Below are 13724 nucleotides of genomic sequence, written 5' to 3'. Positions count from 1 at the left end.
CAGGGCAGCAGTATCCGCAGCCGACGGTTGGGGCTTCAGTCCAATTTGACAAAGTCATGGCACAAAAGAGCAGAATGGGTGTCCAGGCGGTCAGACCCTGGGTGAGGGTCTTACTTTAATCAAAGGGGAAGTTTCTAAGTTTCCCACCAAGACAAGATATAAAAGATATAGGGACTGCAGTCAAATCCGTGGGCCTGTTGAGAAGCAGATGGAAAAGCAAAAACAAGGCATTTCTCAAAGCTTTAAGTACTTGTAGATTTAAAAATAGTCAGTGGTATAGGAAAACTGGATGGCAAAGCTCTGGTGAGAATGCTAATCCTAGTCACATATCCTTAGCTGATATGTGATTCCCGGATGAGTTGTCCTCTTTAACCTTCCAAAGTTCAGTGATCTCAGCTGTTAAATGGGAATTGAAATGCCTGCCTCCAAGTATTATTGCCATCAAATGTAATGGTGTCTGTGAAAGCATTCTGTAAACTCTACAGCAGAGGTGGGGAGCATCCGGCCCGCGGGCCACGTAAGGACCGTGAGATCATTTGGCCTGGCCCTGTTAAGGCATTAGGGGCGAATTAATTAAACGTTTGACCAAATACAGCAGGCTAATTTTTAAGTTGATAATTCTGTGGCAGAACAGGATATAAATATCCAAATGGCCTGTGGCAGAACAAAGGTTCCCCACCCCTGCTCTAAAGCATTAGATAACAAATGGCACTATTGCCGGTATACCTGGGATGTTAACATACTGGTCTGTCACAGGGCCTTGCCATGAATCATCTAATACAGCGGTCACCAACCTTTCGGACCGCATGGACCATCCGTGGTCCACGGACCACCAGTTGGTGACCGCTGATCTAATAGATGGACTGTGTGATAATGAGGCCCTTTTAGCATTTCCGTAACGAATCCGTCTTTGTAGCTGACAGCAGTGTGACCGTGTCCAGTGCCGTGAACTGGCTCTTCCGAAGGGTGGTTTGGGGCAGGGTGGTGGGTGGATAACACAAGCTCCAACAGAAATGGCCAACATTAGTGCAGACTTGCTCCCTAATTTGCTTCTCCAGCTTCACACTGATCTCGATCTCTTCAAATTCCATTTCACAGCCAAATTTCTCGGGAATCAGCAGGTGAGCTATGGGCAAAGCCTGTCTTTTGACTACCGTGTGGACAGGGGCGGCAGACACCCATCTGCCCACGACGTGATCCTGGAAGGTGCTGGTCTCCGGATCACAGCTCCCTTGATGCCGCTTGGCAAGACACTGCCTTGTGGGATCACCAAGACTTACACATTCAGGTAAGAAGAGAGACTACCAGTGGGTCCAATAGAACAAGCTGCAATTGCAGTCAAGTTCCTTCCTTCATTCACTCAGTCATCATTTGTTCATTCAACAAGCTTTTCTGAGCACCTTTTATGTACCAGCCATGGTGTTATGTGCTGAGACAGGACATGGCTCCCGCCCTCAAGCCTCTCACAGGCTCATGGGAGAGGAAAATAAACAAATGGTTACAGTGAAGCTTATAAGATAGATAAGGTGGACACGGGTTTTGAACACACACAGGCAAAACCAACTCACACTGGAGTGATCAAGGAAAGAGCCTCAAGAAGATGTGACAGTGAAGAGCAGCTCTCTAAGGAAAGAAAAGGGGAAAGTTAACAAGGCAGAGAAAAATATGCTTGAGGGAGGTTGTGACTTAGGGAACTCCAAGTAGTTACGCACGAGTGGAGCGTGGAGTGGGGGAGAGGAACACACTGAGAAGTGAGGTCAGAGAAAGAGGTGGGAGGAGTGAGCTCACGGGCAGCCCTGTGTCTGTCTAAGGGGGTTGCTCATTCTCCTGCGGAATGGGAGTTTTGAATGGTGGGTACAGAGGTTGGGGAAAGGGGCTGTGCCTTCTAAGTGCTCAGTATTGATTAGAAGCTTGGAAATCAAGACGAAGAAATATGGTCTTTGTCCTCCAAGAGTTCACGGTCTAGTACAGTGATGGCGAACCTATGACACTCATTTTTTTGGTTGATTTTTCTTTGTTAAATGGCATTTAAATATATAAAATAAATATCAAAAATATAAGGCTTTGTTTTACTATGGTTGCAAAGATCAAAAAAATTTTTATATGTGACACGGCACCAGAGTTAAGTTAGGATTTTTCAAAATGCTGACACGCCGAGCTCAAAAGGTTCGCCATCACTGGTCTAGTAGAATATATTAACATGTCAACAAGCAAACATAGTACAGTACAAAAATTGCTTCAGCGGTGTGCATGCTCATGGGGACTTGGGAGGAGAGGAAAGAGGGCCCAGTTCTGCCTGGAGGAGTCACAGAAAGCTTCGAGGAGGAGGCAGCATGTGGGCTGAGGACAGAAAGAAGGGCAGGACTTTCCCAGGGACAAAACCAAGACAGCTGTGCATGTCGATGTAGGTGAGGGTGTGGAAGGGCATCATACAGGAATTGGCGAGAGCTATTTGTGGCTGCTACACCGCATGTATAAGGGAGGTGGACAGAGAAGGTTGAAAAGACTGGGAAAGGACCCACAGGGTGGTCCTTGTATGTCATGCCAAGGTGCTGAGGTCTTGTCCATGCCTGTAAGATAATGAAAGCTTACTGAGACACTGGAGGTCAAGAAGTGGTATGATCAGGTGTGAAGGCTGGTGCAAATACCATGTGGAGGATACTCCAGGTGGGGTCCTTAACTGGACCATCCGAACACACGCACAGTGGTTCAAGCGGCAGTTGCTGGAGGCCTAACCCAGGGCAGCGGTAAGCGAAATGGAGTTAGAAGGCCCACTGCACACACAATATGTACTTAATTAACGGAGTGCAGCTTATGCCAGTGGTACACACACAGCCCTCCCACCTGGAATACCCAGTCCCACCTTCTCAACCTGGGGCACTTTGCTCTCTGAGATTCAGCTTACAGGGTTTTCCTTCGTGTGAGCCTTCCGGAATCCCAGGTGGAGTGACAGTCACCTCGTGGCTTCCCATGGCAGCCTGTGCATGCATGTGCTATAGCACTCGCTGCATTGTGTCATAATTATTCACCTACGGCTCCCCTGGCCGGTGCTGACACCTCACCCCAGTGTCTCTGTGTCTTCCATCCTAACACAGCTGGTGCCCCAACCAGGTGCACAGTGAACTTTGCTTAACCAGTCAGTGAATGAAACAAAAGGGTCGGGGTTGTTCCTGGGATCGCAAGTCCAGGAAACAAACAAACAAATAAATAAAACCTAAAAAAGAATAGTTCAGGGGCTGGCGATGTGATGGAGTGAGGCACTATGATGCCTAATTAGGACGCATGAGGTGTAGAAGGTGGAAACTAACTTTCTGAAATGCGCTCAGATAAATTATTTAAACAACAAAAACAAAAAATGAATGGTAGCTCTTGGGGATCTGAGTTGGGGATCAGAACTTCTTGAACCCAGAGATGCTTCTAATATTGGGTTTTGCATGACCAAGAATAGAAAGTGGTCTCTGAGGACTTGGGCTGGCACTGGATGCCAGGAACCCTGGAGCTTGCTTCCTACACTGGATTCCCCCCCCATCCCGTCCTGTGGGGCCTGCTTCCCACGGAGTGAGAAAGCCCCAGGTTGTGCCGACAAGGCTGTGGCTGCTGGTCCTTTGCCTCTTCTCTAAGCAGGGCTGTGAAGGGCTTGGCTGTTCCTGGGCATAATTAGTAGCAGGTGTACAAATGACAAGGCTTGAAAAGAGTTGGATCTGTCAGCCTGTGGTTTTAAACCCTGCAGATTAAATGAACATCCAAGCAGTAACTGGAGCCCCCAGCTGAGTTACTTTGAGTACCGGCGGCTACTGCGGAACCTCACAGCCCTCTGGATCCGAGCTACCTACGGCGACTACAGTAAGTGACGGGGGGAAACGGAGTTCCCTCCCCTCCGGCTTTCCTTCCATTTGCTTCAGCGCGCTAAAGTTCAGCCACCCAAGCAAGTAGATAAACTGCCCCGCGGTTTCAGCGTAGGGTCTCTGCGTTGAATTTTTCGATTCTAGAAAAGGTCGTTAAAAGGGAATGTTTCTCTCAAAACATTGAAGAGTGAATGATGCTTCCTTGCTTAAAAGAGTCTCTGGATTTAGATGGAAGCTGGTGATTGGAAGACAGTCACATTGAGTCTTTACTGTGTGCCAGGCACATGATACCATATATGTTGTCTCATCTAATTTTCACAGCAAACATGGGCAGTAGATCGCACTGTTACTTCCACAGTTGAGGAGACACATTCATGCAAAGGTTATGTGACTCACACAGCCTGTGAGGGGGGAGCCAGAATTTAAACTCTGACTCTTCTGACCCCAGAGCCTGTGTGCTCAGTCATGACGGACGGCTATGCCTCCACGCATGGCGGAGTGAGTGAACACCACCTATGACAGTGAGTTAGGAAAGATCAAACCCAAAGAGAGGCCCGCCTGTCTATCTTTATTCAGACCTTGCCACCTGCTCTGTCTAACCTGTTCTCTTCACTGCAGGCACTGGCTACCTGGACAACGTGACCCTGATTTCGGCCCGCCCCGTCTCCGGAGCCCCCGCACCCTGGGTTGAACAATGTGTCTGTCCTGTTGGGTACAAGGGGCAGTTCTGCCAGGATTGTGCTTCTGGCTACAAAAGAGATTCACCCAGACTGGGACCTTTTGGCACCTGTATTCCATGTAACTGCCAAGGGGGCGGGGCCTGCGACCCGGACACAGGTGAGTGAAATGAACACCTGGACCAGGGGGCTGGGTGCAGCCAGGCGACTGGGGTCTCCCTCGGATGAGCTAGAACTGTGTAAGAAAGCCTGCGCCTGAACTCATTTCAGAGATGGGAAAGGATTAAGGAAAGCCGGGCTGGAGCCGGGGAAGATGGACACCCAATCCTTTTCATTGTGGAAATGCCACCAGGTTGTGGGAAAGGTGCTAGGTTACAGGAAATGGCTGTCCTGGTTCAGCGCTGGGGGTGGGCGGGGAGTTGGTGTCGAGTTGCAAGAATTGTATGGGGAGATCAAAGGCAGTGCCGAGGCCTGGATGAATGTTGGGAAGGACACATGGTGTCAGGCAGGGGGAGGGGGCCGGGGGCACAGTGTGAAGCTAAGGAGAGGAGAGGAGTGCATGTCTACTCCGCATGGGAGAGGGAGGGTGAGATGCAGGTCCTCGGCCATGTTTAGAGTTGGTACCAGGGCAAAGGTGAACGCCAGTGCTCCGGCGCATGGAAGAAAGCTTCAGAAAGGAAGGCATTGGATTACTAAGCCCTGACCCCCGACATCACCCGAATTGCAGGAAGTGTAGAGTTTTACCCTGCTCATGTCTACATCTCCATTCTTCCTCTGCCTCCCAGGGGACTGCTACTCAGGGGATGAAAATCCTGACATCGGGTGTGCCGACTGCCCCCTTGGCTTCTACAATGATCCGCATGACCCCCGAAGCTGCAAGCCGTGTCCCTGTCGCAACGGGTTCAGCTGCTCCGTGATGCCCGAGACAGAGGAGGTCGTGTGCAATAACTGCCCGCTCGGGGTCACCGGTAAGGCCCGCGCCACCTGTCCTGATGCCGTAAATTCGTGGACCGAGCTTCTATTCCAAGGAATTTCTAGGGAATTATAATTACTAAATGGGCTTATTCTAAAGATACGACGATTTTGATGCCCGAGAGGTGAAGTGGGTTGAGGAAGGGCTGGGTGTACAGGGAGGTAACATCTGAGCTGTCTGAGGAGGTTTGTAATTAGGAGATGAAGTGTTCAGACAAAAGACATGCTTTGGCTCGGTTTTTGAAAGTGAACCAAGGTAAAGAAGGAAAAAGGAGTGACTTTGGAAATGTAACGTCTGCCGTCGGTCAGTCTGAAAGGAGAGTTCATTTGTCAGCAGCAGCCCTGGGAGTATTGCTCCAAGCCGGCCTCGCCCCACCATCCTGTTCCCTGGAGAGCAAGAGCCAACCCCTCACCAGGGCCTGCTCCTGAGGCTGTTGTTCTGGGGTTGGGTGGGAGGCCGGGGGGGGGGAGGGGGGGCGGGCGGGCGGGGAAGCTTCTCTAGACGCCACGAGTACTTCCTGCCTCTGAGTCTGGTCTCGCTGCCGATGGGTGACCCCCTGGGCTTGTCCATTGTTCCTTCCAGGTGCCCGCTGCGAGCTCTGCGCCGAGGGCTACTTCGGGGACCCCTTTGGGGAGCATAGCCCAATGAGGCCTTGTCAGCCCTGTCAGTGTAACAACAACGTGGACCCCAGCGCCTCCGGGAACTGTGACCGCCTGACGGGCAGGTGTCTCAAGTGCATCCACAACACAGCCGGCGCCCACTGCGACCAGTGCAAAGCAGGTTACTTCGGGGACCCCTTGGCTCCCAACCCAGCGGACAAGTGTCGAGGTAGGACTGCGTCCCCAAGCAGTTGTGTGTGTGTGTGTGTACCCGCAAGCTTGCTGGTATGTACACATGTAAGAACGTGCTACTTGGCAAGGCCAGCAGCAGGTCGTACTGCGATGCTACTTCGGTTTCTCGGACCAGCTGGCCCATGAACAGCCCAGACCCGTCGCCTGTCGGGCCTTGGACCAGTTCCCCTGTAGCAGGGCTGGAGCACAGAGCTGGCGGGCGTCGAATGGGTAAAGCCGGGGAGGAGAAGTGAACAAGGTCAGGTTTACATTCCTAAGTGGAAGAGGAGATAACGTGGGGCCCCAGGCTCTGCCCAGTCCCAAGGCTGGTGGGCAGGGAAGTGGCTGCCGCACCTGTTACACGACAGGAATAAATGACTGGCCACTGAGCCTGAACACACTGAGGCGGGGCGGGGAGTGGGTGGTGAAGTACTTTGAGACCCTCTCGGGAAGTCGGTGTCATTGATGTGTAGAAAGGCAACGGTCAAAATGTCTCCTAAAGAGACGCGGCTTCCAAGCAGCAGCTGTCTGAGGTGTCCTAATGCTGCTCAGGTCAGAGCGTGGATGTGCCGCCCAGGCCTCTTGGCTCAGCCCTCCTGTCCCGCCTCTGCACAGGTGACATTCCAGAGGCAAGTTCAATCCCAGGAGCTGGCCTCACCACAGACTCACCCCTTGGTCGCAAGGGTCTCAGACCAGGCCTGGTGCCCAGAACTTAGGAGCTTGCTTGTCACAAGGCCCAGAGTGGCTCTGGAGGCCCAGATTGGAAGACACCTGATTCTCCAGGCGTCTGCAGGAGCCCAGAGCCTCCCACTGACACCAGAGTGTCCACCCTGGAAATGCCCGAGGACCTCCGTGCAACCCGGGCTTGCAACCCGGGGGTTCTACCCAGGGACACGAATCCCACCTGCCCTGACCCCAACGTGTGGGTTTGCTGTGATGTGCTAGAAAGTACCCCATGGTGGGAAAAGCCTACTGGCATTGGCACTACCGAGTTCAAGTCCAGCTTTTTAACATACCTACTGTAGTATTCTGATTCTACCAATTAATTTCTCTGAGCTTCAGTTTCCTCATATGGATGAATAATATTTAACTCAACGTGGTTGCAAAGATAAGATAGCATAGAGAAAATATACTGTAAACTAGATAATTCTAGTTATAAGAGGCTATTAATAGGGATTTCACTAGCTTTAGACCATACATTTCTTCACTCAGCCATCTTTTGTGAAGCACTTACCAGGTCCCTCCAGCATCCGGCACCTGGAGCTTGATACTAAGGTTGTAATGATGAGTAAGTCAGTCCCAGCTCCCAAAGAGCTCATATGCTAATAAGGAAGATAGAAATATGTAAGCAAATAATGACAGTACAGTAAGATATGTGATTATTACTACACTAGAGGCCCGATGCACAAAATTCATGCAAGAGTAGGCCTTCCTTCCCCCAGCTGCCAGCACCGGCTTCCCTCCGGAACCTGGCACCTGAGATCCAGGCTTCCCTCTGGCCACCGCAGGCACCCAGGACCCACGCTTCCCTTGCAGCCCCGGCTTTGTCTACAAAGTTGTCTGGAAGGACGTCCAGTCTAATTAGCACATTATGCTTTTATTATTATAGATACCGAGTATTTTGTGAGCACTGAACATAGAGCAGCCCAGAGAATCACTGTACCTCCATTAGAATGATGTCTCACCTTCCATTATATCCTCAGCCTTGAGAACAGAATGTGGCCCATAGTAGGTGCACAATTAATTTGACCGACTGATTAAAGGTATTACTTGCTTACTGCATTTCATACATCAAAGGCAGCAGGACAGAAGGAAAAGGGCATTGGCTCTTTTCAAGTTCTCCTTTGAGCTGGCCATTTACTTGCTGTGTGACCTTGAACAAGTTACTTAACCTCTCTGAGCTCATATTCCTCATCTGTAAAATAGAAGAAGTCAACATCTGGCACAGATTAATCCCAGAAGAAATGCTATTCACCTTGTGAGCAAAGTCAGAGTGCCTGCTGAATTTCCAACAGGCTTACAAGTTAACAGGAGGGAAAAATAAGTGCCACTAGAAGGGATGGGCTGTTGTAATATTTCTTCACCCCCCCACACAGCAAACAAACTTGCCAGATGACTCCTGAAACCTAACTGTATTAGGAATGTGCTTAGAGCCATAGCTAAGAGATGCATCTCACCCAGTGTGAATCAATGACACAGTATGAATGCTGACTTGATCTTCCTTTTATTTTGCTATACCTCCAGTCTCTGGACTTAGCTTGATAGGAATGGTTTGTCTTTTGTCTCTAGCTTGCAACTGTAACCCAATGGGCTCTGAGCCTGTGGAGTGTCGAAGCGATGGCAGCTGCGTTTGTAAGCCAGGATTTGGTGGCCCCAACTGTGAGCACGCAGCATTAACCAACTGCCCAGCTTGCTATGATCAAGTGAAGATTCAGGTGGGCATGCTAACCCCCCCTCACCTCATGAGTAAAGTCTTCCAGTGTCTACTGGGTGGTTCTGCCATAGCTCTATGACCCTCCTGGTCTCCTTGGGGGGTGGAAGGAAGGGTTACTATTTTTTCTCTAAAAATTACTGTATTAAAAAATTCTTTATAACAGTAATAACACTTCTGATTTATGTTCTTCCACGTGTCATTTGAAAACCCCTTTTGTAGATATCGTCTCATTTGGTATTTGTGATAGCTTAGTTAAGTTGGGAGAAAAAGCATTCTGACCTCAGTTTTCATTGAGAAAACAGTCTCAGAAAAATGTGCAGCCTTTTGAAGTCACACGACCACGTGGACCTGGGAATCCCACCCATGCCCCTGACTTTGAGCTCAGAGATTTTCCCACTATGATATGCCACTTCCTAGGATTTTTTTCCCAAGAGCTGTCCTTGTAAGGCAAATGAAGAAAAACATAAACACACAAAAGATATGAGGAGTCCAGAAGGTCTCAAGGCTGTCCCAACAGAGATGGCTTTCAGAAATGTCTCATTTATATTCCAGAGAAGAATGAAATTGATGTTGTTGTTAATTATTAAATAATATCTTACTGGAATGAGAGGTGGGGGAAGAAGGAGCCCAAATAGAACCCTAAATGTAGAACAAACTCAACCTGTTTTTCTAAAATATATTTTTATTGATGTCAGAGAGGAAGGGAGAGGGAGGGAGAGAAAGATAGAACATCAGTGATGCGAGAGAATCATTGATCGGTTGCTTCCTGCGCACCCCACACTGGGGATTGAGCCTGAAACCTGGGAATCGAACCATGAACTCCTGGTTTATGGTCGATGCTCAACCACTGAGCCACACACGCCGGGCAGCCTGTTTTAAAATTTACATATTTAACCATCCCTCTATAGCAATTTTTTTGTTCCAGGCACTGTTCTTAGCACTATAGAAATATTGAGTCCAAGTAATAACTCTATGAGATATTATTATCATCCCCATTTATGGGGAAAGAAGTGACATGCCCAAGGTCACAGAGCTAGTGAGTAGTGGGGCCGAGAGTCCAGGCCTACAGTCTGAACTTTGGACCACCATGGCCTGCTATGCATTTCTGGGCCTTTAGCTTTTATCCCCTGGATACCTGGTGTCTGACCATGATGTGTTCTGATCCTCTTCCCTGTGTGGTTTCAGATGGATCAGTTTGTGCAGCAGCTCCAGAGCCTGGAGGACCTGATTTCGAAGGCTCAGGGCGGTGGAGGAGGAGCACCCAACGCGGAGCTGGAAGGCAGGATGCAACAGGCTGAGCAGGCCCTTCGGGACATGCTGAGCAAAGCCCAGATTTCACAAGGTGATGGAGGCCACTTCCCCTTCAGACAGGAGAGAATGCATAGTCCTAGAAAGCATTGCCACCTGAGGTCTCAGACTCTTCTCTGGGTACCAGTTCAGCAAGTATCGCTGCCCAGCCCTTATGGAGGGGCAAGGACTGTCTGTGACATTCTCCTGGGAAATGAATGGTGGAGATAAAAGAGCAGTTGCATGCATTCATCTATTGAGTTTGCACCAACTTGCCATAGGCCAGCCGAAATCCCCTTGTCAGCCCTCTAGTATCATTGATCACCGTGCTGACTTCAAAAAAGCTCATCCTCCCTTTCCTTGTTGCTGTCCAGGGGCCATGCGGTCTCTCAGCCTCCGGTTGGACAAAGCAAGGAGCCAAGAAAATACATACCGGAACCGCCTGGATGAGCTCAAGATGACGGTGGAGAGGTTTCAGGCCCTGGGCAGTCAGTATCAGAATCGAGTTCAGGACACCCGGAGGCTCATCACTCAGATGCGCCTGAGCGTGGAGGAGAGCGGGTCTTCTCTGCGCAACACGGTAGGTGGTGCTGGCTGAGGGTGCTGAGACCTGGCTGTGTCGGGGACCCGTCCGCAGGCATCACTGGCTCACTGGCTGTTTCTCGGGTTTTCTCGTCCATCTGGCAGAGAGTTGGACTTCTGTCCCTTGAAACAGTCACACCTGATTTTGTGTTCTTTAGCGTCCTCCCCTTCCCCATGTCCCATTTTGCTGTGCTATGTTACTCTCCCTGATTCATTTCTTGCTAACCATGTCTTCCTCTTGGGCCTGTCTCTTCTCCTTCTCTCTGCCTGTCTTCTAGCTTGTTAGCTCCCAGAGGGCAGGATCTGGGTTCATATTCACATTCTCAGACCCCTAGCACAGTGTGTGGCTGTGGTGTTTGCTGCAGGAATGAATGAAGAAACAACCGAAAGAACAAATGAAAAGTAAAGGAAGGAGGGCATGGAAACATGGTCCTGAAAATGAGAAATAAAAATCGTGGCTAGTGGGGCTGGGTGGAGGTGGAAGAGGGTATATGAGGGGTAAATGGTGATGGGGGAAAATTTTAAAAATAAGGTAAAGAGGAAAAATGGTCAGTATGATTGTCTTGATGATGCAGTTTGTAGTATGGTAGGAGGGAGAAATTTGAATGAGCACTCTTCTATTTCAGAATAAAGAAGGCAAGGTGACAGTTATATAAGTGGGTGGGTGGAAGATGAATAAAGGAAATTAGAAGACAATCAGATTATTATACTGAGGGAAATTTATTGTAGAAAATTTAGAAAATAAATAACCCCTCCCCCTGTAATCCCATTACTAAGAAATAACCACCATTATAACTTGATATATAGTCTACTGGACTTTGAATACATATGAAAATATAAACATATGTATATTTTTAATGCATCTCTACCTATCCAGATTTATTTTGAACACGAATTTCAACCTTATTCTTGCTGTTTCTTCTTTTTACTTCTTTTTAATTGTAATGACCATGGTCACTTGGGACTCTGTGTTGCATGGTGTAGAATGCCGTGTGGTTAATGACAAGTGGTTCTGACAGGAAGATGCGAACTTGGTTAGGCTTCATGGCCAAGGGCAAAGCCTTAACCGATTTTCCTTTTTCACAGAACATCCCATCCCCAGACCACTACGTGGGACCAAATGACTTTAAAAGTATGGCTCAGGAGGCCATGAGATTGGCAAACAGGTGAGCATGATCAGAGGGCACCCCTGCTTCAGACCATCTCCGCCAGGCCAGACTTGAGCAACACTGCAGGGCGTTCCCTCCCCAAGCACCATATTCGTCACCTCTGGGCTCATTTTTTAACCACTTCCCTTGATAAGTTGGTCGCCACTAGACATGGTCATTTGGCAGAAGTTGGGGGTCAGGGTGTTCCCGGATTTTTCTGTGACTCACGACACGGCTTTGGTATGTATCAGATGTGAGTCCTTGGGCCCCAAGAAATGAATCCGCCCTTGGAAAAGAACACGCTGCAGCTTTGAGGGACTCCCAGGCTCCCACAGCGAGCCTGGGAACAAGGAGCATGAGCCTCTGCCAGCCTGGGGGGTGGGGGGCAGGGTTGCTGAGTCTGCAGAGGCGGCCTTCCCCCTGAACAGCAGCCCTGCTGGGCCCCCATGACCTCAGGCAGAGGTTTGCCCAGAGCCCCCTGCTCAGCAGGGTAGCGTGTTCTGCTGATCCCACATGGGATTCGGTCCGCACAGGGGGCTGGCTTGGGGTTTTGTAGCATGAGCTGCCTCGGAGTTTGTTTTGGTCGTTTTCCAGAACCAGGAGGACAAAAGCATGTGGGGGACTTTCCCTGATTGGTTTTGTCCCCCCTGGAGGTGGCCCAGTTTAGAGTTGTGGCATGTGAATAAGAGGTTACATCCTGAATGAAATAGACCCAGGGTTTGGGGGTTTTTGTTTGTTTTCCCCCCTGCAGAAAACAGCTTATAAATGCAATATTTTATCAGCTCACTACTGCTCCCAGCCATCCCGAGCCCCACCCCAGGCCTCTCCTGGGTTTGCCATAAATGGAAAAGATCACCCAAAAGTCGATGACACGAGGCTACTCCTGCAGAACACCTCCTGTTTCTTGACAGTCCCTCTAATTCCACCTAACTGGGTCAATTCTGTTTGGCATTTCTAGCCAAACCAGTTCCCGTGCTCCTCTCCCTTCATTTAAATAAAAGGCCTCAAGGAGGCTCTTGCTATGAAAACGCAAATTATTCATTTTTAATTCTTTCAGCCATGAGGAGTCAGCCAGGAACATGGAGCAACTGGCAAGGGAAACCGAAGATTATTCCAAACAAGCTCTGTCACTGGTGCGCAAGGCTATTCGGGAAGGAGGCGGCAGCGGCAGCCTGGACGGCTCCGTGGTGCAAGGGCTTGTGGGAAAGTATGTTTCAGCGGGTCCTCACGGGACCAATGTCATCTGCAATGTTGGGGCATAATGCAAACTATGTTTCTTTAAAAAACATATTTATATTAAGAGGGACAAGAGAATGAAAGGCTTACTTTAGGGCAAAACAGATACCTTTAAGGCTGGAGGAAGAAAAAGTTGTTGGTTAATCTAAGTAAAATTTGTGTTTTGCTTGAGATATTGCATGCTTGGAGATATGGCCACCCTCTGAGGTGATTAAAGGATGTGAGTATGGGAGTGAATCCACCTAGTGGAATGGAGGATATAACAGCAATATATTTGTATTATCAAGAATTGGGAAACACCCTGGCTAGTTTGGCTCATCGGCCTACAGACTGAAGGGTCCTGGATTCGATTCCTGTCAAGGGCACGTGCCTGGGTTGTGGGCTTGATTGCCAGTAGCGGGCGTGCAGAAGGCAGCTGGTCAATGAGTCTCATCATTGATGTTTCTATCACTCTCCCTTTCTCTCTGAAATCAATAAAAATACATTTAAAAATAAATAAGAGATTCATATATGTGTTCATGTACAAAAAATGACTTAAAAAAAAGAATTGGGAAATGGGTTGAATTGTCCTTAGCCAATCTATATCAATTTTAAGGCTTGTGTTTAGATGGTAGAGGAGCACATATTTGATACATAACCTCATTTGGCATTCATGATAATTCCAATCACATACTTTTAAGACAACACAATGGGTTTTTGCTTTTAATAAAAA

The 13724-nt window shown here is 48.9% G+C and overlaps 1 protein-coding gene across 2 annotated transcripts in view; it reads left to right on the top strand.

Moving 5' to 3' along the window:
* The window catches only part of LAMC2 (laminin subunit gamma 2), a 55841-nt gene that overhangs the window by 33224 nt on the left and 8893 nt on the right, over positions 1-13724 (top strand). For both annotated transcript variants that reach the window (XM_036343228.1, XM_036343227.1), the window contains 10 exons: positions 1099-1288; positions 3731-3843; positions 4464-4682; positions 5308-5490; positions 6078-6323; positions 8615-8760; positions 9945-10101; positions 10421-10626; positions 11715-11794; positions 12834-12983. In XM_036343228.1, coding sequence (XP_036199121.1) covers positions 1099-1288; positions 3731-3843; positions 4464-4682; positions 5308-5490; positions 6078-6323; positions 8615-8760; positions 9945-10101; positions 10421-10626; positions 11715-11794; positions 12834-12983 — 1690 coding nt within the window. The remainder of the gene's footprint in view (positions 1-1098; positions 1289-3730; positions 3844-4463; positions 4683-5307; positions 5491-6077; positions 6324-8614; positions 8761-9944; positions 10102-10420; positions 10627-11714; positions 11795-12833; positions 12984-13724) is intronic.

This window comes from Myotis myotis, unplaced genomic scaffold (assembly GCF_014108235.1).
Source record: "Myotis myotis isolate mMyoMyo1 unplaced genomic scaffold, mMyoMyo1.p scaffold_m19_p_18, whole genome shotgun sequence".
Lineage (NCBI taxonomy): Eukaryota > Metazoa > Chordata > Mammalia > Chiroptera > Vespertilionidae > Myotis > Myotis myotis.
Note: the sequence above shows the minus strand (reverse complement) of the source record. Positions and strands in the feature narration are given on the sequence as shown.